At 41.7% G+C, this 25,265-nt stretch overlaps 2 protein-coding genes across 2 annotated transcripts; one reads left to right on the top strand and one right to left on the bottom strand.

Moving 5' to 3' along the window:
- Nucleotides 1–4,756: 4,756 nt before the first annotated feature.
- eefsec (eukaryotic elongation factor, selenocysteine-tRNA-specific) lies at nucleotides 4,757–19,161 on the bottom strand. The gene is made up of 7 exons (XM_073469020.1): nucleotides 18,378–19,161; nucleotides 16,160–16,367; nucleotides 15,796–15,892; nucleotides 14,939–15,103; nucleotides 12,870–13,514; nucleotides 11,206–11,362; nucleotides 4,757–5,953 (listed from the first exon to the last, which is right to left on the bottom strand). The coding sequence occupies exons 1-7, from the start codon at nucleotides 18,679–18,681 to the stop codon at nucleotides 5,772–5,774; spliced, it is 1,758 nt and encodes a 585-aa protein (XP_073325121.1). The 5' UTR covers nucleotides 18,682–19,161; the 3' UTR covers nucleotides 4,757–5,771.
- ruvbl1 (RuvB-like AAA ATPase 1) lies at nucleotides 19,148–25,234 on the top strand. The gene is made up of 11 exons (XM_073469021.1): nucleotides 19,148–19,629; nucleotides 20,404–20,490; nucleotides 20,598–20,730; nucleotides 21,577–21,728; nucleotides 21,965–22,054; nucleotides 23,463–23,612; nucleotides 23,852–23,915; nucleotides 24,003–24,201; nucleotides 24,294–24,396; nucleotides 24,473–24,564; nucleotides 24,824–25,234. The coding sequence occupies exons 1-11, from the start codon at nucleotides 19,489–19,491 to the stop codon at nucleotides 24,981–24,983; spliced, it is 1,371 nt and encodes a 456-aa protein (XP_073325122.1). The 5' UTR covers nucleotides 19,148–19,488; the 3' UTR covers nucleotides 24,984–25,234.
- The last annotated feature ends 31 nt before the right edge of the window (nucleotides 25,235–25,265 follow it).

The following is a 25,265-nucleotide window of genomic DNA, read 5'->3' on the forward strand; positions in this document are numbered from 1 at the left end:
TATCTGTAATGAGTTTATAATGGCCAATTTATGGGTCAGCCGTTCATTTTTAACTTATCTCAAACATGAAACAACAAAATAAATACACCAGCATGATGTGTAATTTCAATTCTTCATATATCGGTAAAGTTACAATAAAGTTTGAAGGCGCTGTGGAGCTTCTCTATAGTGCTAGAAGCCTGTCGTTAGTTTATGCTTCTTAACTATCGTTAGCTACTGTTGCTCTCTGTTAGCAGAGCGGAGAGACTATGAGGAGGAACATCTTTTGGAATGTTGTAGAAAATACAACCCGAGTCCTTCACAAAGAAATCTACAGTCTAGCAGCATTAAACAACTTAAACAAATCATCTGCAGGCTATTATAGGCGACGGAAAGAGACAGGGATGGTATTATTTTTCACATTACAATCCACTCACGTATGAAAAATTAAAAAGTGATTAATACATGTAAATTGCTACATTGCCACAATTGTTACATAGAACCTCTTTAAACAAACGGCTTACTTTCTTTGCTTTTGTTTGTGGTAAATGTGTGAACCACAGAGTGGACAGTTATGGGATTAACAGGTGTGCAAGGAGGATCACAACTGCAAATAGAGATCGTGTTTGCATATGCCTCTGCAGCCCATCCTCCTCTATATGTGAAGTAAGGCAGAAGACAACGTGACATTAGCAGGCGCACGGACTGCAGGCTGGCATTTTTCAAGGTGACGCTGCAGGCGACCTCTGACCCTGACGACTGGACTCTGCTGAGCTCAGCTATAATGATCGACTGTTATTCTTCGTCCGTCAGCCTCTGCCTTTTACTGACTGTCCGCTCGTCCTCAGGTGATGAGGAGGGAGACGAGAGGATGACAGCGGCAATAAAAACAGAGAGCTGTGTTGTGTGTGCGTGTGTGAAGGTATCGAAGCAGTATATCAATACGTTGCATTATAGAGGTGCCAGCACTAATTTGCATGTTGTTTTTTTCTGTCTGCCATGTGTGAACGAGACAGGAATAGATATGCAAACACTTCAGTGGTGATGGGAAAACAATGGTGGTCTTAAGGGCGTTTCTTTCATCAGGGTGTACTGTTTACTCCCTGCAACAATTTTGTGGACATATGAGCTTACAATGAGCCTCTTTAATACGCAAAGGAAATAGAGAATTTGGTTTTAGAAACTGTTTGCAGAATGTTCCTACAAACAACAACATTTAAAAGTCCACTCAAACTCCAAGTGTCAAAAATTCTAATTATGTTCATTAAGAAATGTTTACAATGGCCATGCAGAGGAGGAGAAGCCAGGTTTTCATGGGACAGCTGAGTTGCTACTTTGCACAGATTTTTCACAAAAAACATGCTAAGATCATAAAATAATGACGTATTGCTGCAGATTAACCTACCCAACTTTATACAGAAGTTAAGCACCACCTGGACCAGCCACTACACTGAAATACTGCTTACATTAATGCACCAATAATGACAAAAAAAATCAGTATCATTTTAATGAACTCTGAAAATAGAACATTCTTTATAATTAGAGATATTATTTTGCTGCAATGATTCTGTACTTTTAATTCAGCTGCACGAGACTTGCTTATAAGTATTTTTGCATCGCGGCGATCTTAACCTTAAATTCAATCTGTTTCAGTAGCACAGATTGAAATTCTAACCATATAGCATAATGATATAGGCTCACACAGGCATAAGTAGGCAAACAACTAGACAGGCTTCCACAGCTGATGGGGGTGGGGGGGTGGGAGATAAGCAGCACCGGAAATGGAGAAGTCGACTGAAAGAGGCTGCGGTGGTATTAATTAAACAATGCCCATTTTAATCATAGCTAATTATATTTGCAGGCGAGGGTCTAGAGGAGTGAGGGGGCTGAGGGTGATTCTATCTGTGTCCCTGCTCATTAGTGCGGTGGAGCTGTCTCATACAGCTCCTGTCATCAAATAATCAGCAATAAACATCGTCTCTATCAGAGGAGGGTGATACTGTTATAAAAAACAGTGATTATATACGACAGGGTGGTAAAGACCAGGACGTAAATGGAGCTGTTTAACCACAGAGAAATGTGGGGAAAAAGGCTTCTGGAGCTGCTTTTGAGCAAAGACAGTGAGACAATTAAGACAGGAATATAACAGTCTGCAGGAAGCAAGGAATATATGTGAGCACAAGAGAGCACGTCAGCAGCCTAACCACCTCCCTACTGGTGAAATTGTTAATTAATGTGGCGCCCATTAATCAGTCAAATGGCTGCTAATTAGTCTTTTCAATCTCTTCTGCCTTGAACCACATTTTAAACTCTTTTCTTGCCCTCCTCCGCTGCCTTGTCAATAATCCAGCCACCACAGCCTCCCCTCTGTTTCTTTCTCTAAAGCAGCTGCCTGTTATCTCTGTTCATCGCTGACTGTTTCTCATCTATAAACATTCAGGAGCTCAGACGTTGACCCTCGACTCCTGGCTGACCTGCAGGTCACTGGCAAAAAAAGAACGGGGGTATTGAGGGGAAATCATCATGGCTGCTGTGTTATCTCTCAGGAGGCAAAGGAGAGATTTAAATAGAGAAAAAATATAGGGGAAATTGGAGTGAAGAATAAGAGCAGTGGGCCCTAAATACAGGTCAAATGAACAGGAAGGACAGTGGGCGTGATAACTTTCCCATGTCAAGTGTCCATCTCTTGTCCTGGCTTGGTCTGGGGCGAGAACACACTGCCAGCTGAAGTCCCATAGTCTCCCAGTCTGTGTCCTCCTGCCGCAATCAGCTACGGCTCTGAAAGCGGATTATATAGTTCGCCCAAAATCTCCTCACCTAAGCTCAGAAAAAGACGGTAGTGTCTTTCTCACACACACACACACACAACAGGATTAGCATGCGTGTTAAATCATAGTGGGGGGAAACACGGTGCACTCGCAGGAGGATCTTTATCAAGACAAGGAGGATGAAAATACATCTTCAAACAAGATGCACTGGCAAATTGATTCAGTGTTTACGGTTATATTAGGGCGTATTAATGCATTTTATTTTTTAATCAAGTTGTAATTGAAGACAGCTAATTGGCTAATTCATACATTAGTGTGCATGCTTTTTTTTAATATAAAGACCATTAAGATAAAGATACAGATTAGATATTAGATATGGATTTGACTAATCTGAATGCTAGCTTTTAGATAAAAAAAAATGCTAACAGCCATTTCCATATTACAATATTGCAGCAATTGTCACAGACCACCTGTGAAATTAAGACATTAAAGGCACAGTATCTAATATCTGCTGCTATTGGTCTTTGAATGAAAACAAAACAAATGATGTAAGAAGCAAGGGATCATGGGAGTTGTTGTCTTTATTGTTAAACAACCACCATTGCCAATTAAAATCTACCTATGTGACGTCTATGTCAAGTTTTATTCACATTATGTTTCATCACGCTCAGCGAAGTCCCTCCTCACTCTCTGACTCTCTCCCTGACTCTCTCCCTGAAGTAACAGCGGCAGGCGACCAACTGAAACGCACCGTTACCTTGAGTAAAAGTATGGATTTCTCTGGGATTTGATTTTGTCTGAAACATTTGGACTTATGTACACAAATCAACAAATTACATAACAAAAGTGCAGTAATCTTTAGACATTTGAATGCAAAAATCTTACATATGTCTTTAAGGGAAATATTTCGGACCCCTAAAAGATGATTCCCATTACTGTCTCATGACGAGACATCAGACTGGTAATGGACAGAGAAAAAGCTTTTCAATAAAAAACTAGAATGGATGGAGAATGAAAGAGGGGGTGGAGCGAGAAAGAGGCATTGGAGAGACACAAGAGATTTTTTTTTTTCCCTGTCTGGTTTTCTATAAGAGGAACGAGAGGAGATAAGACTAAAAGGACTGTCACTCAGAGGAACAATCCTTCCAGTGTCCCCTCTTGCTCCTGCAGCTCCTCCTCCTCCCTCTCTCTCTCCAATTTCCACAGATTCCTGCTGAGATAGAGTCGCTGTTCACAGGGACAGTTTGCTGACATCATCCGCTACATACTGAGTGTCCTGCACTCTCACTGCCCCGCCCCACGACACTTCTTTGACAGGACGGACACACACATATAGACACAGAGACATGGTCGTTTCCAACCTGTGCAATCCTCAATGATCAGCTGATCAATCACCTACAACATTGATAATCATTGTTACATTTTTCTTACTATTTGTTTTTCATCGTTTACTCATTCAAGGGTGGGAATGTTTACATTAAAAGGAGGAAGACTTTAAAAATCATGATCTCATGTTGAAAGTGATAATGTAGCTATTTTTAACACAGAAAGCATTCATTTTAAAAAAAGTGTACATAAAAGTTAACAATCACACTGATTTTTATTCTAAATCTCTAACATCTTTCACTGTGTATTGGTCATGCTTTTGCTGACCAGTGTAATACGATTCGGCTGGCAGTTTCATACTGCATGCTTCAGTAGTAGGCACATTTGTATGTATTGATTTGGTTCTGGACAGTGTGACATCAGAAAAACTAGTGTAGGAAATTAGGAACTTAAGTAAGACAGCAGAACAAACCAACCACAGAGAACTGCAGGTTGATATTTAGGGTTCAGTGTGTATGAGCTGTCATTAAATATCTGGATAATCTCTTCTGGCTATTGCACACATGCAGCAGTGAGCACATACAAACTGCAGATAGCAGTACTTCACATTGCTGTTTGTTAAAACATAACTACTCATAAATTCATCAAGGGCATTAGCAATGATCACACAGAAAATGGCAGAGTTTCAGCATAAGTTTGATTTATTTTTTCTTTCTGAAAATGTCAATATTCAACTTAATTCAAGCAATATCTGGGGTAATTGCTACTCGGGGTAAAATGCAATGCTACAAACTCCCATGAAAGTAATGAAATGAAAACACTAAAATATAAACAAATACTTTTGAAATCACAAAGCAACCCCTAAATTAATCCAAGGTTGAAACATAACATGGCCTTTATCCCAGCAGACAGTGAGTACAGAGATCTGAGTGAACTAGAGCTGCAACAATTGGTCAATTAAACGATTAGGCAGTCAAAAGAACTATCCTGATAACCAATTTATCATTTCAGTCATTTTTCAAACAAAAATGTCTAACATTAGCTGGTTCCAGCTTCTTAAATGCTGCTTTTCTTTGTCATTTATGACAGTAAATGTCCTTTCTTTGGGTTTTGGACTGATGGATTAACATAAGAAGCAATTTGAAGACATCACTTTGGGCTCAGGGAAGTTGTGATGAGCATTTTTCACAATTTTTTTACATTTTGCAGACTGCATGATTTGATCGTGTAAATAATAGGCAGATTAATCGATAAAAAAATATTGTTAGTTGCAGCCTAGCACAAGCCTGTGGAAACCTCAGTTCAGTATTTGTAAAATGTGTATGCCAATCAAGGCTCAGCTGAACGGGAAAACATACTAAAAAAGGTTTTGCTGCAAGTCAAAAGAATTGATTCAGAAGATCAAAAGTACTGATTTATATAAAACAACTCAAATGCATCAACAGCAGAGGAGCAGCTTCCACCCATGTGATGATGCAAACTGGATTAAAGTCCATCTCCATAAAAGGGAGATAAAACAATCATTGTTTCACATGCGTTCAGCATTCCCACAATCATTGCATCTCAGCAGACTGTCTCCATCCCCAGAAAAAGAGGCAGATAGAAGAAGGTTATCACACCCCCCGATACAGAGGCCAGTGTTCTCCTCACCTCTACAGGACCCCTGAAACTGCCTGTCTGAAGCACTGTGACACAGTGTCAAGACTGAACCATCTTTTTATGAGGATCAAAGACATACCGCTTGAAATGTAAATTAATGCTAACAGGCTGCGAATCTGTTTTGGGCTCCTCTTCGTTTGCTGGTCCACCTTTGCCTCCACCCTTCCCTTTCTTCTTAGTAGTGGAGGATAACAACTGCTTGGTTTCTGGGCAAAGACCCTCTGAAGAAAACAAACAGGCAGGTCAAGGTAAAAAGTAAACAAGGTGATTATCAAGAAACATTATATAAATATATCCCCTTTGTGTAATTAATCTTGATCATACTGTCCTCCAGCATGTCCTACAGTACTCAGGTCAAATTAATCATCTCAGTGTAGGTACTGTATATCTGATAGCTGATACAGATCTTTTCTCCCCTGTTATGTGTGCAGTAGGTGCTGTATCAGTGCTTCTGTGTGCTGACCTCGAGATCAACTGACGCCTTCATCCTCCTGATGTAACTGATGAAAATGTGCACAGAGCCAGATCTCAGCTGCTGCTCGAGTCTCTGGGTTAGTCTCCCCTATCTGCTCATACTTAACTCCTCCTTCACTGGGGCTTCTTCCTGTGAATGCAGAGGTGCTGTTCGACGCTGCTTATGCATGCACCACAAATTCGATATCCGTCATTCGATATCTTTCTTTATGTGTGTGAGTGTGTGTGTGTGTGTGTTTTCGAGGATAGAAACTGGCTGTGTGCTTGCTGTTTTGCACACGGATGGTAAGAAATGTTCTGGGTTCACTGCTTTACACGCAGGCTGTCTGACCTCACGTACAAAACGGCGCCAGCATTCTTCTTGTTATCGTTATGCCAATGTGAGGGTTGTTATGATTGCAGCGCAGCCAGAAATCTCTTCTTGTTATCTATGATCAGCTGAAAATGTCCACTAGCCACCACAAAACACACTCACACACCCAAACTTAAATGATTTGTGTTCACATACAAGTGACGCGTAGAAATTGCACTTTGTCCTCAAATACATTTCTAAGTATTTTTAAAAGACATGTGTAGAAAAACTACTGCACAGACTTGAAGGGAAACGGGACTGATATGGAAGCATTAGAATAAAGATAAGTGCATGTGAAACACAGACATCATGAGTAGCAAACTCACCAGAGAGGGTCAAAAATCAAAACCTAATAAGCACCAATTATGGGTAAATTGGCTTCGGTGGACAAATAAATCAGGATCAGTGGAGAAGCAACATAACACGAGGTTTAAACTACTGTATTATAACAATATGGAGGAATGTTTATCTCGTTGTCTCCCTAAGCTGTTCGACAGAAACCTGCCACAAACATACAGTCCTGCTCACCATTATTGGCACCCCTTCATTTGCATAACCTCTACAGTATCGTCAGAAATAAATGGAAATGTACCAAATTTATATCATCAGGATCTTTTAATCGGAGGTCCAAAGTAATTTAACAAAGAAAATTGTTTTTTCAACTTACATATTGCAATTTCAAAGAAGAAACAGAAAAAACAGCATGTGCAGCAATAATGGCACCCCTCTTTAATATCTGGTTGCACACCCTTTGGCAGTGATGACAGCCTCCAAACGTTTCTTATACGCTTCTATAAGCTTCTTGCACTTCTCAGCTGGTATTTTCTCCCACTCTGTCTTTGCAAATTGTTCAAGCTCTTGAACGTTTGCAGGTTTCTTTTCCCCAATGGCAGATTTCAGCTCATACCAAAGATTTTCAATCGGATTGAGATCAGGACTCATGGCTGGCCATTTTAAAACAGTCCATTTTTTCCTTTTCAACCATTCCTGCGTGCTTTTGGATGTGTGCTTTGGGTCTTTGTCTTGCTGGAGGACCCATGATCTTCGACTCAAACCAAGTTTTCTTACACTGGGTAGGACATTTCGCTCTAAAATCTCTTGATAATTCTCTGATTTCATGATTCCTGTGATACGGTCAAGGCCTCCAGTACCAGATGCAGCAAAGCAGCCCCACAGCATTATGGATCCTCCACCATGCTTAACTGTTGGTAGGGTGTTCTTTTCCTTGTAGGCTTCATTGTGTAGTCTATAAAAAAACTGTGGGTGTGCATTGCCAAAAAGCTCTATTTTTGTTTCATCTGTCCACAGAACATTTTCCCAGAAGGATTGTGGTTTGTCCAGGTACTCTTTGGCAAAGATTAGTTGTTCCTTTTTATGTCTTTTCCTCAGCAGTGATGTCTTCCTTGGCCTTCGCCCATGAAGCCCTGTTTGGTTTAGTGTGCGGCGTATGGTACTTGTTGAAACCATGACTCCAGACTGTTCCAGGTTGGCCTTCAGGTCTTTGGATGTTTGACGTGGTGTTTTTTCCACCATTCGCACCAACTTTCGAAGACTTCTCTCATCAATTTTTCTCTTCCCCCCACGCCCAGGGAGGTTCTTGACAGTTCCATGCTTGGCAAACTTCTTAATAACATTACGCACTGTTGAAACAGGGACACCAAGGTCTTTGGAGATGGCCTTATACCCTTTGGAGGTCTTGTGTTTGCCAATTATCGCACTTCTGATGTCCTCAGACAGCTCCTTTGTCTTCACCATTGTGACAAAGGAACAGGGGATAACAGATGGCTTTTTAAAACAGGGAAGTCATCATTCATTGGCTAATTCATGTCACATGGGCACAGACAATTTATCACAGATGATTCTCATTTGTGATTTACCACAGGTGAGTCACAATGTGTTTCCATACTGATTTACAACAAAGGGTGCCAATACCAGTGACACAGCAAGCTTTAAGTTTTTCTATTTTTTCCTCCCATTGTTTATTGTTTTAAATTGTTGTTTATCATTTGCTCTTTTGTATCAAACACGAGTTCTCTATAGAAAAAAAATGTTTCACTTGATTCATTTTTTTCAGAAGATATTCCACATTATGTACTTAAACTTCATGGGTGCCAATAATGGTGAGCAGGACTGTACCTTAATTCAAGGCTTTAAATGTTTAGATTTGCTGCATTTGTCTGTATGTTTTAGTCAAATGAATGTTGGGGGTTTGCATACCTGCCAACATTAGGCAGTGAAAGAGAGGGAGATTTTCTGGGATATCAGCATATAACCCCATAACCCGACACAACAGACTAATAGAATAAATACAAGGATGTAACTGTAAAATAACTTAAATAAAACCTGTAAAAAAAATGTACAATGAGGTCAACATCTAAAATCTAATAAAATATCACAGCAAATTAAGACATTGTGAGAAAGTGTGTGACAAGCCAACATTGCTTAAGAGGGAGAACAAATTGATGCATGACATCAGTCTGCAGAGTGGAAGCAAGAGGAGGGGGAAGTGAGACAGAGGGCAAATGGCAATAAAGGGGAAAGTCTTGCTCTAAGTTCAATGAAAGTTGGAAGCATATTTCTTCTTCTTGGCACCTGTTTCATCCATTTACAGCAGCAAAACAAATGACGAGTGACACAAGTCACACGTTGCACATGCTCAAGCCTCTGGGTTGGGTTGCCAGGTACCACAACATTTGTATCACTAATCCATTAAAACCTAGGACCCCCATTGAAAATGTATTCTAACACCTAATGCATTGTTTGGAAAAACTTGTCAAAGTTCACTAAAACCTTTGTTTCTCAGCCTCTGGAGCAGATAGAAACTTGAGATAGTGACCATTCAAGAGCTTAAGACATTGGTTTTAATTGGAGATTAATACCTTGACTCTAATGTTCATTAACAAACTACAATGCATTTCCTCATTCACATATTTTGAAAGTGACAACATCATCCAAAACATACTCATGTTGAATCAGGCTCTAAAAGGGAGAAACACAAAATCGTTACGAATTATACGGAGACTGGTGAAAATCTGTAGTGTTGGTAGGTATCGGTTTGGACTGTTATAAAAAATAAAACAAGCAATTTGACTAAGGCTTCAGGAAAACTGTTCTGAACAGTTTTTGACATATTATGTACCACAGAATTAACTGAATATTAGAGAAAGCAGTGAGCAGATTGAAAAGATGAAAGTAATCGTCAGTTGCAGCCTTGTAGGTATGAGCTGTAGTTATGAACAACAGAAAAGCAATGACCTGTGACTTCTGCATTCTCGTCATTGTATGCATGAAAAGACAGATTATGAATACTGACAAAAAGCAACAAGTCACGTATTACCAAAAAAAAAAAAAACAGACTCTCACTGCATTATGAAGTATTTTCAGTTTTATGTACAACTGGAATAAAACTACTTCAGAGAGTTGCATCATGCATGGAAAGCTTGGAAAGTCCTCACTGCCATAAAGGAAATCTTCAGAGTTAGAAGGTCAGCAGGCTAAAGGCTAAATACAGTTAAACCGATTGATCAAGTACTGTAACAGACTGTGAACCGATATAGGTCTGTATCAATGATTTGACCTACCCCTTATCAGCAGAATAGTGGAATCTTTATCCTAATGCCTGCAGGGAGTCTCACATGAACACCACACTGGATGTCTACATTAGGTTCATGCATGAAGATGTGTGTGTCAGTGTGTCTGAGGCTTTTGAACATATGCGAGTGTGAGGCAGTGAAGAGGATGTAGGTGAGGTTCTCTTTCTACATGTTTTTGTTTTCTCTTCCCCCCCGGTGTGGAGCAGTGGGCTCGGAGCAACAGAAGGTAAAATAAACATGGAGCAGACTTCCCCCGGAACACAGGCAATCCCCAGAGGAATTCTGGGAATGTGGCTCAGGATGTCGGGCCTACCGCTCTTACCGCATCCTGAAAACTGTCCGCCGAGCCCCAAAATCTGAGGAGAAAGTGCTTTGGGTGTGTGTATTGATGAAGAGGGAGACTTGTCTGTGCTGACCGATGTCAAACTAAGCTAACACAATGATGATACGCGTGACAGACACTGCAATAAACAGCATCGTTGGTTTGACTACTAGTGCAACAGAGGTGATAATCTGTAGAACATATAATTAATGCTTCAATTCAGCTAATCTTTAATTAACCAATTAGTTGATTAAGAAATTGGAAATGCCAACTTTTTTTTTTATTCGTTTAAGTGTTTTAGTAGTTTTTCAAGCAGAAATGTCAGAAATGTGCTGATTCCAACTTTTTAAATATTTGGATTTGCTGCTTTTATTTGCCATTAATGAAAGTAAATGAAAAGTTTTGGTCTGTCTGTTGCACAAAAGGAGCAATTTGAAGATGTCACTTTGGGCTCTGGGAAATTGTGATGAGCATTTTAAACAACTTTTTTTTTTTGACATCTTATGGATTTATTTGACAGGAGAGACGAAGAGCGAAAAAGAAAGCAGCCAGGTTGGGATTCATCCCAGGCTGCTGCATTGAGGACACAACCTCTCTATATGGAGCACATGCTCTACCAAGTGGGCTACTGGGGCACCAAGTTAGACCAAACTATTAGCTGATGACTTGTAAAAACAATCAGCAGATTAATCTATAATGAAAATAATCATTAGTTGCAGCCCTAATCCTTACCTTGTACCCTGATCTTGAACTTGCCGCTTTGTCCGAACCCGCCCTCGATAACGCCGGTCTCGCCCGTTGACAGCGTGACCTTCAACCCCACAAAGAGCTGAAGGTTTGTCTCCTTCTTGAACAGGCTGCGGCCGATCACAGTGTAATCGTCAGTCACCTGAGCACAAGAGAGAGGGTGAGAGCCTTATGAGACAGATATATAAGCTCAAAATGTGACAAACATGATTAGAAGTACTTGTTAAATGGTGTGTGAGCATGTGATCTAATTATTATGGTGAGAATGTCAAGATGTCCTTTCTCTGGTCTCACAATCTTGTGGTTTCCTTGATTTCACTCATCATCATGACAGTGTGAGGAAGAGGAGCTGATCCTCTGCCTTGGGCCCTCATCGGCTGCAACACTCACTGAGAGTCAGTCACATTCTTCGAGGCTCGCCGCCTGGCTGTCTCGCTTTCACTCTTTCATCCTCCTGCACATTTTATGTTATATTTGTTTGTATTTCTTTCTTATCATCCATCACTAACCCGCCACTAATCTGATAACAGGAGGGCACCACTCTGTCTCTGACTCACCCCCCACAGCTAGCTCTTCCTCTCTCTTCTGCCTAAACCCTCATTCATTCCTGAACATTTGACCCTGACGTCCCTCAACCGTGACTGATGCGCTGATTTAAAAAAGTTGCTGTACAATTGCTGTACACGTCTGACAGACCGTATGAATTGTGACTGGACGAGGCAGTCATATCTCAACAATGCCAGCAATGTGTTCTTTTGCGAAAAAGGAATTTTCAAGTCTTGAAACATTACTGTCTCTTTCAGGGAGACAGACGAGCGACAAATGTAACGTCATGTGACCACTGTCTGACCTCCCGCGCATGCTGTTCTGCTCCTGAGTCACTGACTGGAGCTGTCAACAGCCTGAGGTGCTAACAGCAGGAAACTAGTTCACACACTTGACCCCTGACCTAAATCTGACCCTGCACGAGGCTGCACACAGAGAAACTTAACTGTACAGCGCAGAAAGAAAAGACCATAACATCTTCAGTGCGTCTACAGATGAACTGTTGAGTTTTTGAAAAATTGTAAGATCAGATGTTTAAGTCAATAAGACAACAACAGAATTAGAGAAGATGAGATCAGATTGGTGAGAAGTTGAACTCAGGATTTAGGATAGAACATAACAGAAATCACACCAAGAAGAAAAATCCAAATATGTGTGTGAGAGAGAAAGATGCTGAGGCAGAGAGAAGTGAAGGTGAGTCATGTGGGTATTCCTGTGCCACTCAGGTGTGTCCAAACACTGCCAGCCTCTGACAGCTAGACAGGCCTAGTGGCGTCAGGCGGCCACCCACGCACACCTCAATGTCACAGCACATGCTAAGGCATGCATGCGCACCCATCCGTGCCTCACGCTGCTCGCAGGACTGAATATGCATTCTTGTTTGTGTGTACGTGTCTGTTTACAAATACACAATGGGGGCTCTGTCTGAGAGGCACGCTCCAGTGCCACCAGCAATGAGAAACATTCAAAGAAGAACCAGAGCCAGAAGAAGGAGCACAAGGTGACAGAGAGGGCAGAAGAGCAAGGGCAACACTCAAGGGTAATCAGAGAAAATGACAGTCATGAAAAAGACATTTTAAATAAACTCTGTAGGATCCACTCACCCTTTCCACCTGTCCCTCCTTGTGTTTCGTCTTGTAGATGCGCAGACGGGGCAGGGAAGTCTCAGCATAGCCTTTATCTTCAAACCCCTGCAGCAGACGGCCTTGGAAGGCCAACCGGCATGCATTGGCGTGGATGTCTGTGTCCAACTTGGAACCAATCACCAGGCAGAGTGAGGGACACGTGACTGGCCGCTCAAACTCCAACAAAGCCCATTGGTCTGGGTCAGGTCCTGAACTTGCCTCACCCTGACTGGTCATATATTCATCCTGGTAGAAGTACTCCCTGTCGAAGGTGAAGGGTGTTTCCAGTGAGCAGGGCTGTGGCGGAGGTGGTTTAGTGTCTGAGGGGGGCTCTGAGGCACCCACAGGAGGCAGGCCAAAGAAGGTCACCTTCGCCATGACTGTCTCGTGACCCACGGTGATGTGGAACTTGGCACGAGTGGCAAGAGATCCCTTAAAGTAGCCTATCTTCCTCACGGAGATAACAGCTGCATAGAGGGTGCGCAGGGACCCCGGGGTGCACACCACGCCCCGCTCTAACAGTTTAGGGTCAAACTGTGTCACACACACACCCACACGATCCCCCTGCATTGCCCCAGACACTGGCTTCCGAAACATCTGCACCGACTTTATCTTCTTGGTCACCTGATGTCAAAAAGCATAGATATGTCAATATCTCACATTAGTTTCATATTTAATCTATTTAACAATTTCATCAGGTCAAATTTTAATGTTGCATGTAAAAATGAGCTATTAAACATAGTATACAGCATGAGATTAAATACAGGGAAAAAAATCATCAAAACATTTTTTATCTCCACAGTACTGGGATGTTTTTTTTAACATATTTAAAGCAAAAGGGACTATAGCGGATTAAGATTTTCTGTCAGTAAAGTATTCACATATGTAAGTAAACAGCCTATTCAATATGCACAACTTGCAGTTTATGCTTCTTATTTTTTAATAAGGTAAGATAGCCATTTTTCACAATCTTAATTTTGACAATTAATGACAAAGACTGTCAAATTAAATATAATATACTTATATATATATATATATATATATATACATATATATATATACTGAGGCTTTTTACAAGTTTTTTTTTACACTTTTGGTGGAAAATCCTATTAGTTAGTTTTGTTTATCATCCTTTCAGAAATTCTTTTTGGGTCTGTGGCAATTGTAATACAGAACCACAACATTACAACGATCACAATCAAAGACAGACAAGGAATGTAAATATACCAAAATGTAAGTGACACACATCCCATATCACAAGGATTTGTTTAACAGAGCTATTCTGGGAGATATAAAGGATCTCTGGGGCAAGGGAGGTGCGCAAAGGCTGTACCCTGTACCTGCAATCAGATGATAACAACTCATATTCACGACAGAGAGGGTGTGATACATCACTAAGGATTGCCCGTCCTTTTCCTGCCACTCGGGCCTCACAAAGTAACATTCTGTGTTGTTCCTGACTGGAATATGTATTTAGATACTATCAGGCTTTGGTAAAAACTTAATTATAGCTGATGATGTGCTTTGTTTGGTTCAAACTACACATCTCCAAACAAATCATAAGTATACAAATAAACAACTAAAAGATACCTATCTATCGACCCATCTATGGTTTTGGGATCTGGCATACCCCCCTGTTTCTGTGGTTGTTTTTGTTAGTTAGTTACAAACACTGACCAAATCAACAGCAGTGGCACAAATCAAGGTTCTGTAACAAACTGTTAATTTAGCCATTTGCTGCCACCAAGAGGTGAACATAAAAACTGCAGACCAAACTGCTATGCGGAGCTGACGTGTGCATCTGGTCTAAATTACCCAACTCCTGTGCTGCCAGTCCACCCCCCAGTCCCCTCATCCTTCCCTCACATTAAACTGACACATCCTCTGAACCCACTCGGCCATCCCTCCCTCTGTCTGCCCACTTCCAGTCAACTTCTGAACTTCCGAAAACTCTGTGGTTTCTACTTAAGAATTTCCAGAGCTCTGCTCTGTTACTTGCTTGTAAATATCAGACGTTCAGAATTCATGACCATTTTTTTGGAGCATACCTTTAGTGCTGGGATTTCCACAGTGTCATTGATGGCCAACGACCCCTGCAGGATGGTTCCAGTCATGACTGTTCCCTGACCACGGATGGAGAAGCAGTGATCCACAGCCATCAGAAGGTCACCCCCGGGGTCTCTCTGAGGGAGGTATGTCTGTTTCTTCAAAAGCTGAGACAGACGGAAAAAAGGGCAAGAAGAGAGACGCATTTACCCAAATAACCCAAAAGACAACTGCTGTCATAATACTGCAGGGTCACACATACATAAAAACCAGATAATTAGATCCATAACTCATCAGTGCTAAGTCTGACTTTGTCTTGGCTTGACTTTGGTGTGCCTGATACACATTGTCTCTTGTGTTTTAAGTGCTGATTTGACCATAAACTGTGAGTCATAGTGCTGTAATTCACAGCCAAGGTAAAAGGATATCATCTTTTCAACTGCAGCATACTGTGTTGGGTACCGCCAGCCGTACTTGAAGTTTTGATTCACTTCCCAGTTTGTTGAGAGAGCTTGACATCAGTACAGCCTGAATGTTGCGGGGGACATGGCCCTACATAATATGTTTCTATCTGATATCTAACGTTCGTTTACTATTTCACTTTATAAAGTAATTAACACATAACGTCAACATCCTTTTCAGTTGGTCAAGTATACTTCGTTGACTGAGCAAAGAAAGCATCGTTGTTAGTTTAAATTGTAGAATAAGTAAACACAGCCGAGCACTTGCTTTACTTTTATACCACCACTTGAACAATATCAACTCACTTAAAGTGCAGTATTCATAAGTGAGAACTTATGTGCTCTTTTGAGCTAAATTAGTAACAATGGAGGGGGACCCGCGTGTTTCCGGACTTTACCTCTATTAACTCTGGCACTCCATGTGGCTCCTCTGTGTCAGGAGCCTCCGGGCCCCCAGGCTTCGCTGCCACAGCAATCACTGGACATTCCTTAAATCTGGCCAACAGAAAAAATATTGGAACTACTTCATGCTTTGATGTTGAGGTAATGATTAAAGTTACTTCAAATAAAAAAACAAGTGGGCCTGACAGACTGACCGCTGGAATGCAGACAGGGAGACAGAATGTTTAATGAATGAAGAAGTTTGACAAGAGATTCAATCCCAGGCCATTGGGGACTACATGAGATGCCCTAACCCACAATTCACAGCCACTACCTCTAAACACATCCCGATTCACTCTTGGACTTGTATTTAATACAGACCTGGTGTTCTCCAGTGTTTTGTGAAGTCGCTTGGTCATTTTCTCAATGGCACTTTGTCTCTTATTGGGTGGCAGCAGGTCAATTTTGTTCAGGACGACTACCATGCAAGGGCAGGTCAGCTCGCCTATCAGCAGACACTCTGCTGTCTGAGTCTGCACCCCTTTCACCACGTCCACCACCAGCATCATCAGGTCAATGATTTGGGCACCTACAGAAGGAAGAAAATTCAAACAATAAGGAAGATGGTGAAAAGCAGCAAGCTGAAACAGAACAACAACAGCAACACAGTAATTTGCTGTTAAAGACATCCTAGCTTTTTTGGTGTGTATCTAAACAAAGATGTAAAAGCTGTGAGTATGGACTGTAAAGAGACTATTAAGCCGACAATAGCAATACAAACAGGAACACAGATACCCAAAAATAACAGTAGAACAAGCTGAGAAATTAGGGGAGGGGTGCACAAAGGCAAAGACAGAGTAAAAGGCTAGAGGGTTGAAACTAGAGCTGCAGCTCACTTGGTTGTCTTTCCTTTTGCTCTTTTCTTTTCCTGACTTTGGCAGTCTCTCTTTCCTGTGCTCCCCTCTTTTCTCTCATTCTATCTGGCTCCCTCTCTTTCCTGTGCTCTCCCCACATGGGACAGGAGGGGAAGTTAAATACGTACCCCGATCACCATACTTTCCTTCCTCCCTAATCTACAGCATGTGCCACCCCACTGGCTCATAGGCTTCATTTAGTATGTCGGTTACACGGCTCAGCAGCATTCAGTGTTCGAGTGCCTCAAGTCTGCTTTGATACCAAAACCATAACTTCTACCAAATTTGCATTGTGTTACACTATTTGAGCTTCAAAATGTTGGATCTTGGTTGACACAAGATTGACTAAGAGAGAAAGCAAGTAAAAGAGTGTCCCTCATTATCTCTGGACAGCTGCCCCCCTTTAGTTATTTCTCCTCATATTCCCAACCATACAAGTCAATATGACATGATCAGAGATATGGCGCCCTCTGCTGGAGAAGGTCAAATTTGTGCGTGATAACAGTGAGGATGTAGTGAAGGCAGCATCCTCCAGTGACCATGACTGTGCCATTTCGATAACCAGTTTTTGTCAAGAACATATAATGACACATGTAATAATCTATCATCTCATGTTGTATTGTGATGTGTTACTGACACACTGGTGCTAATATCGCAGTACGTTATCTTTTGATATCGTTATTGAAAAACAATGACACCAAGTAGGATCAATGTTTGTGTTAATTATGGACATAATCCCTTCAAATTTAAAGTCAGATGCTCAATTGACTGTTCTGGGTTTTTTTTTTAGTTTGCAGTCAAACCATTTTCCAGTTTATGGCTGTGTTTTTTTTACGTCTGGGGTGATGTGTGCCTGTAAATAAGGTTAAAAGGCTACAGGTACTTTGGCTGTATGCTGGTTTGCTGTCACACTATTACAGCCAACTGAGACACTTCAATGGAACTGAGCCATTGTTAATGTTATTGGTAACACCTGTGCTTTTCCTGCTATGACAAGTCAGAATGTCAGCTGTGAAAAAGGCCTATTTAAGAGGCATGTTTTCATCTTAGTTGTATAGATTAGGGGTCAGCCAATATGGCTTTTACAGGGCCAATACCGATCAAGGAGACTAAAAAACCAATATGAAAAAAACAGAACAAATCAACTACTTGAGTATTTCCTTTTTCTACTACTTTATATCTCCTCTTCACTACATTAATTTGCTGAATTTAGTTACTAATTACTTTGCAGATTCAGATTACTCAGTGTTTATAGGCTATAAATCGTGACTCGTTACAATTCAGATATTATTTTGCGGGAAATTGTGTGAGAGGATGTTGTATCAGAGCCAAAGTAGCACATTTTTAAATGGGTTTATTGGTCTACCCCTAGGATACAAACTCAGTTGCCAGTTTATTACCTACAATTAACTCAAACTATGCAGTCAAAATTACCAGTCCTTCAATTAATCCCAGCTCCATGAAGGTTATACTGCTCAGTGTAGTGAGAGGTGTTTCTAATATTTATCTACCATCATTGATATGAATGAGGTGGACACAAAGGTAGAATATTTCAGGGCTGATGTGCATATGTGTACCTAATAAAGTGCCAATTAAGTGTAGTTAGAAAGGTATGGGCTGCCGTTTACCACCTTTTCATGTACTGTCACCTGTGACATCTAGCAGCAAAACTTTGGAGAGCTCACCTCCGATGATAGTCCGAATAAGAGAGGCGTGACCCGGACAATCCACCAGGGTGAACTGCAGGCTGTCATACTGCTTCTGGCCCTCGCTGTCCCGCAGATGATCCGGAAGATCCACCGTGAAGGAGGAGAAACCGAGGTCCAGCGTGATGCCTCTCTCACGGGACTGCGGGTTCTTGTCGAAGGCAGCCGTGGAGGCGGTGCTGCTCAGCGCCCTGGCGAGCGATGTCTTCCCGCTGTCGACATGCCCGAGGACCCCGATGTTGAAATTTAACGTCTTGGTGCGACTGTCAGCAGACTCTGACATTTTGACACCGGTGTGATGTAATGTTGACTAGCGTGTGTATTTTTCCTCTACTCTGAGCTGGACCTTGAACTCAGCTCCAACAGAAACATTACACGGCGTTACTTTTCCTTCGTTGGCATCCACTCATTAGCACATTCAACAACATTCAATAACAAGCTGTTTCAATTTGTTTGGGGTTTACAAAACATAGATAGCTATAAGTACGACTTTTGCGTTACTTCAGCGTGTAAACAGTTGAGAGAAACGACTTCCCTGGTGACAATGCACTCCATCCTCAGAAAAACATGCTAAAGCGGAACGGCGTTTAAGCTAACAATAAATAAAACGAGGGAAAACTGACCTGCCATATTGGCTCTGTGATTAACTCTTAAATGTAAAACGTCGACGGGTTGACGAAAACCTCTCTATATTTTAAATTCTGCATTCATTTGACACTCTCAATCACACTTTGACAAGTTTCTAGCAGTTTCTACTACGACAAATCTACTGAAGCACAACCGGAAGTAAAAACTGTGAAGGGCGGGGTTTTGAGTGGATGAAATTAATGACAGTGATTTTAGCCAATGGCCGTGTCGTATGAATCGACACGGTCCAATAGTCTTTCTAGAAAGTCCAAATGGGCGGTACTTCAAGGTATCACTTCCGCTGATTTTCCCTAGTTACCCACATGGAAACCGATTTCCCTGTGTTTTGAGTTTCCGCGCCGATTGTGGCGGTGAGAAATAATCTGAGGCACAGGAGGCTTTTTCTTCACCATAAACCTGCCTTGAAGTTTTTACATCCCATATTTGCAAATTAACAGTAACTATGAAGATCGAGGAGGTAAAAAGCACCACAAAAACTCAGCGGATCGCCTCTCACAGTCATGTCAAAGGACTCGGGCTAGACGAGGCCGGGAATGCTAAACAGTCGGCATGTGGTCTCGTCGGCCAGGAGGCTGCAAGAGAGGTAATATTCATGTTTCACTGCACCTACGTTATACTTGTATTATATGTAGGAACGACCTCAAGAGCTGAGGGATTAATGTATGGATGATTTTCCCTCACTGCGGTCGGTAAGGTGCACCAACAAGCTAGCTGGGTTGCGTTAGCACTGTGGTGTCGCTGTTTCATAGTCAGGTCAGGGGTTAGAAAAAGAAGTGCACCCTAAATGGAAGTAATATTCATTCATAATCTCTCTTGTCTTAATATGCTATGTTAAAAGTTTGATTTTTTTTGTTTTAACTGGTCTTCGCCGCCGCCCACCAGCAAAGATAATTAATGTATTGTTGAATGTAGAAGCCAATGGATCTGCTGTATAGACACTAACAGCACCCATGTTGATTTTATTTAAATATGATATATAGACAATATAGTGACACATATGGACAGATAGGCTAGGGGTTACAATATAGAATTGAAACTTTGCAGAAATTTGAATTTACAGGAGCTACTATCACTGCTTGATTTCAGTGTGTGAAAATATAAACCTGGTGTGACATGCAGCTTCCATGGCTCTGTATTGAATTTACTTTAATGGTATGGACAATAGGGCAGGTGTAACGACAACAAGGTACAGTAAATGTGTTGACTTATGTGCTTGGCAGTAATCCAACACACACCTGCTTTGAAGTCAATTTATAGCACTCAACTCAGGTTGGTATCCCACAGCCAGCTAACTGTATAGCAGTTGTGTCCTGTTAACATGTTCCGAATGTATAACGGTACTTTTTTCACTCTCCAGGCTTGCGGCATCATTGTTGAGCTGATCCGTTCAAAGAAAATGGCAGGAAGAGCAGTGTTATTGGCAGGGCCACCAGGTACAGGGAAGGTAAGTGTGCTGTGCTGATTCACAAGAAAGACAGCAGCAAAGCTTCATTGAATCCAGCTACTTTTGTTGCTGCAGATTGTGACGTTTAGATTATTGTTCTGCTTCAGACTGCCCTCGCCTTGGCTGTAGCACAGGAGTTGGGAAATAAGGTCCCTTTCTGCCCGATGGTTGGCAGTGAGGTCTACTCATCTGAGATCAAAAAAACAGAAGTCCTGATGGAGAATTTCAGGAGGGCCATCGGTGAGTGTCGCTTAAATATGATTTATTTCCTACCATCTGTCAAAACAAGTCAATGTTACTTAGGATGTTGTTTTTGATAGGCTTTTAGAGGTCGGTTGATTAAAAAACATTCAAACAAATTCCATCCTCATTTATTGCTTTCGGTTAGGGCAACATAAGAGAGGGAGAAAGCTGTGTCATAACTCAGCACATAAAACCAAAACTGTACTCGTACTCTACTTTGATTATCGCTTGGTGCAAAAAGACCTTATAAGTTCAACTCATTCCCTCAGTAAGGAGTCCTTGGGCAGGAAGAACAAGGTGTCCTGCTCACACTGTTCTCATGAGCTGAAATGCAACACTTGACAGAGGATTTATGAGAATGGTGTTGAGAAGGAAGGAAGGCCGGAGAGGGGGAAGGGGCTGCTGATGGTACCTGTCGCAGGGAAGGAAATCGGAGCTTAGGTAGAGGGAGAGGTGGTCATCAGCCCATTTGCCCCTCCCCTAGAACAGGATCCACAGGGGAGTGAAGGGGGTTTCATTTTGAAGTTGTCATCACTCTGTCGATAAGAGCACTGTGACAGACAGTCCCTGCTTTAAGCACTGCTTTCTGACCCTCACCACCATGGATCAGCCACCTGCGTGCTGCTCCTACTCAGTGCCACAGGCCACATGAAAGAGGGACAAGAGAGTGATCATGTTACACGAGATGATGCCCCGACATTTCATGGGCACACGCACACACGTTCAGTCTCTGTAATAAAATGCACTGTTCGGTAGACTGAAGGATGTGGCGGCTTAGTTGATACAGGAACATAAAGGCCTGATTGAGTCCTCACTCTGTACTGTGATGTCGCCCACATTCAGGGCTGCGCATCAAAGAAACAAAAGAGGTGTATGAAGGAGAGGTGACTGAGCTGACCCCCTGTGAGACTGAGAATCCAATGGGCGGCTACGGAAAAACCATCAGCCACGTCATCATCGGTCTGAAGACCGGCAAAGGCACGAAGCAGCTCAAGGTCAGACTGAGAGCTAGAATCTTTATGTGGTTCTAAGATAATTATGTGGTTCCTTATTTTGATATGTTTTTAAAATGTCACCGACAAATTGTTTGGACCATCTTAATAAAGAGATTCAGTGCTTCTTTGGAAGATTAACTTAATGTTCAGAATTAACGTTTAATGTGCTGTAATAACACTGATGAACAAGGTTAGAACCTGTGTTTTACTTTAAGCCTCTTGTCTTGTTTCCTTAGCTGGACCCCAGTATTTATGAGAGCCTTCAGAAAGAGCGTGTTGAAGTGGGAGATGTCATCTACATCGAAGCCAACAGTGGAGCTGTCAAGGTATCGCTACATTGCTTTCATGTGTTTATCCCTCATATTATCAGAATGTGACTAGTATATTAACTTAAGAGTCTTGAGACATTCTGCAGTATGATCATGATTTATAGCCAAGAAGACATGAGAGATAGTCAGGTAGTTAGCCAAGAAGTGCTTAATGGATTAACAGAATGCAGTACTGGTACAAATTAAAGTACAAATTCAATGTACTTGTACTTGCCGTGAGTGTTTCCATTCTATGCAGCTTTGTCCTTCTATTCACTACATCTCAGAGGAAGAAATTGTACTTCTTTCTTCACTACATTTGTCCGACCGCTTTAGTTACTAGGTGCTTTTCAGATTACAATTTGTCATACCCACCCTGTACAGTGAAAACCATGTATTTCCAAATTTTGAATGTTTGTGATAAAGTGGAGGATGAAGTATTCCTTTACGGTTTGAGAAAATTCTCCTATATCTTCAGCTAAAGTATTTAAAAACCCGCTTAGATTAGCTGGCATCCTCACAAAGCTGAAAACAGGCTGTTTTTCTGAGCTCATGAAAGTTGACTTTTTCAAGATGTATGTTTCTCACAGGACAGCAAAACTACCAATATATGATGATGTTATCAAGTATGATATACAACTGTAGGTATGATTTAATTACCCAACAGTGTACCAATTAGTTAAAATAAGCTCAACCTTACTTTTACTATTGATTCTTTTAGTAAGTTCTGCTGATGATACCTACATCATTTTACTTAAGTAAGGTTCTGATGCTTCTTCCACTGCTGCTCACAACTCACAAATTTCGGAAAAAACAGACGAGTTTAATTTGCCAGTTTGTTTTATTCAGAAACTCACAACTGAAATATTTCACATCGAAAATGATAAATGTTTTATTAAACAGAAGTTTAGCGTTTTCTGTCCTGCACGTCCTCTCCAGTCCTTCATGGTGGCGTTCTTTCATCTCCTTCAGCTCTGCATGAAAGCTCCACTGCATTTCTACTGTACTCTGGAATGAGCCTCTCTCATTCCTGCAGCTCTTCATGCTCCCTTTATCTCTCCATCTCCCACAATGCCTCTTTTCCAGCAGCGGGGGCTTGTGGCCTACGTTGACAGGCCGCGATGACGGTTCCTTTAATCGGTGCAGGTGGGCCGAGGGGGCGCAGGTCGGCTCTAGTCGGAGGCCAGAGGAGGAGGGCTGGACGACACATTTGTTACTGTTGACAGCCGTATCACGAGCTGCCCTCTGAGGCTCTTTCATCCCTCAGCCACATGCCCTCCTCTCTGCAATGGGCTGGCACTGGCTTCAATCACACACCTGTTCCCCTCTGCTGTCTTTTGTTTGACTGTTGTCCAGAGCGATGTGAGACGTTCATTTTTGTAAATTGTTATTACTGACACATTCCTCTCTGACTGTGTCTTTGCAGAGACAAGGTCGCTGTGACACTTTTGCTACAGAGTTTGACCTGGAGGCAGAGGAGTACGTCCCGCTGCCCAAAGGTGACGTCCACAAAAAGAAGGAGATAGTCCAAGATGTCACACTGCACGACCTGGATGTTGCAAATGCCAGACCCCAGGTATGTTTTTGCAGATTGCTGTTTGTTAATATCAGTGCAGCTGTTTATATCTCACAAAATTCACTGCCAGTTTGATGCACCAACCCCTATATTTTCTAAAGAATTGCTCATTATTTAATATCAGTATAATATGCATTTGTTTTTACCCTTATGTTACTGTTATTTTGAGTAATCTCTCGCAAAAGAACTTTCTCCAGAATCAATGAAGCTCTATCTTATTTTACTTTATTTGATCTCAGGGAGGCCAGGACATTCTCTCCATGATGGGACAGCTGATGAAGCCCAAAAAGACAGAAATCACAGGTAGCGCCCTGACAGATAACCATCTGGCTTCTCCACTAGTTGACTTTTACTCTGTATTCATTACATTTTCTCTTTTTCTCATTTTAGATAAGCTGCGTGCTGAGATCAACAAGGTGGTGAACCGCTACATCGACCAAGGCGTGGCAGAGCTCGTACCTGGCGTGCTGTTTGTGGACGAGGTGCACATGCTCGACATCGAATGCTTCACGTACCTCCACAGAGCACTCGAGAGCACCATCGCCCCCATCGTCGTTTTCGCCTCTAACAGAGGAAACTGTTTAATCAGGTTGGGGATCTTGTGAAGATTCAACAGAAAAGAACATTTCTTGTGCTAAGATGGAAGATTTGTAGCATAAACAATCATTTGTTTCTCACCAGGGGGACGGAGGACATCAGCTCTCCACACGGGATTCCTCTGGACCTGCTGGACAGAGTCATGATAATCCGCACCATGTTGTACACAACGCAGGAAATGAAGCAGGTGAGAATCAGATATCAACATGGGTTTTTGACACCTGCATCTGTACGCGTGTCACTAACGATGCTGTGTTTCGTAGATCATCAAGATCCGCGCTCAGACCGAGGGGATAAATATCAGCGAGGACGCTCTTACACACCTGGCAGAGATCGGCACCAAGACCACCCTCAGGTAAGGATGTGCGCTGCAGATCACTGAATAGACTGAAGAAAGGAGAAGCTTTACTTCGAGCATCCACTGTAGACCAGCCTTTTCTATAGAAGGAACACAATTATCAAATAAAGAAGAAGGACTGAAAGCAGTTCTTTGACCAAAAAATTAGTAACATAACCTGAATATTACTCAAGAGTTACATATATAGAAAAATAGTACTAAAGTATACTGCATATGTGTATGTGTGATTATACTAAGTGGCTTTTATTTCTCTCAGGTACGCTGTACAGCTGCTGACACCGGCCAGCCTGCTAGGCCGTGTTCAGGGAAAAGAGAACGTTGAGAGGGAGCAGGTAGAAGAAATCAACGAGCTTTTCTACGACGCCAAGTCTTCTGCCAAAATCCTCCAAGATCAACATCACAAGTTTATGAAATAAGAACTTTATTTCTACTTTTTCTTTTACGACTCGCAGGGCTGCTGTTCTCAGCCAGTTGTTACAGGGTTCATGTTGATTCTCCACCCTTGACCCTTTGTTTCTTTGTATTTTCCCATCTTCACACTCTCCACACCATGGCTCATTCTAGTGCCCTCATTTACTATAGTAGTTTTGTTCTAATAAATGTAAAGTTTTATTCTTTCTTTTTGTTGATGAAGATAATTTTTGAATAAAAAAAGAAAAAACACAAATTGACTCACTTTTTAAAATTGTTTTTGGATT

Source organism: Pagrus major, chromosome 6 (assembly GCF_040436345.1).
Source record: "Pagrus major chromosome 6, Pma_NU_1.0".
Lineage (NCBI taxonomy): Eukaryota > Metazoa > Chordata > Actinopteri > Spariformes > Sparidae > Pagrus > Pagrus major.

Excerpts from the sequence above, each read along its gene's own strand:
- eefsec (XM_073469020.1), bottom strand. The coding sequence starts at position 18,681 with ATGTCAGAGTCTGCTGACAGTCGCACCAAGACGTTAAATTTCAACATC. Across the intron at positions 16,368-18,377 it reads TATTCGGACTATCATCGGAG|GTGCCCAAATCATTGACCTG; the intron begins GTGAGCTCTCCA and ends TTCCTTCTGTAG. Across the intron at positions 11,363-12,869 it reads AGGAGGGACAGGTGGAAAGG|GTGACTGACGATTACACTGT; the intron begins GTGAGTGGATCC and ends TCTTGTGCTCAG.
- ruvbl1 (XM_073469021.1), top strand. The coding sequence starts at position 19,489 with ATGAAGATCGAGGAGGTAAAAAGCACCACAAAAACTCAGCGGATCGCC. Across the intron at positions 20,491-20,597 it reads GGCCACCAGGTACAGGGAAG|ACTGCCCTCGCCTTGGCTGT; the intron begins GTAAGTGTGCTG and ends GTTCTGCTTCAG. Across the intron at positions 23,916-24,002 it reads CAAAAAGACAGAAATCACAG|ATAAGCTGCGTGCTGAGATC; the intron begins GTAGCGCCCTGA and ends TTCTCATTTTAG.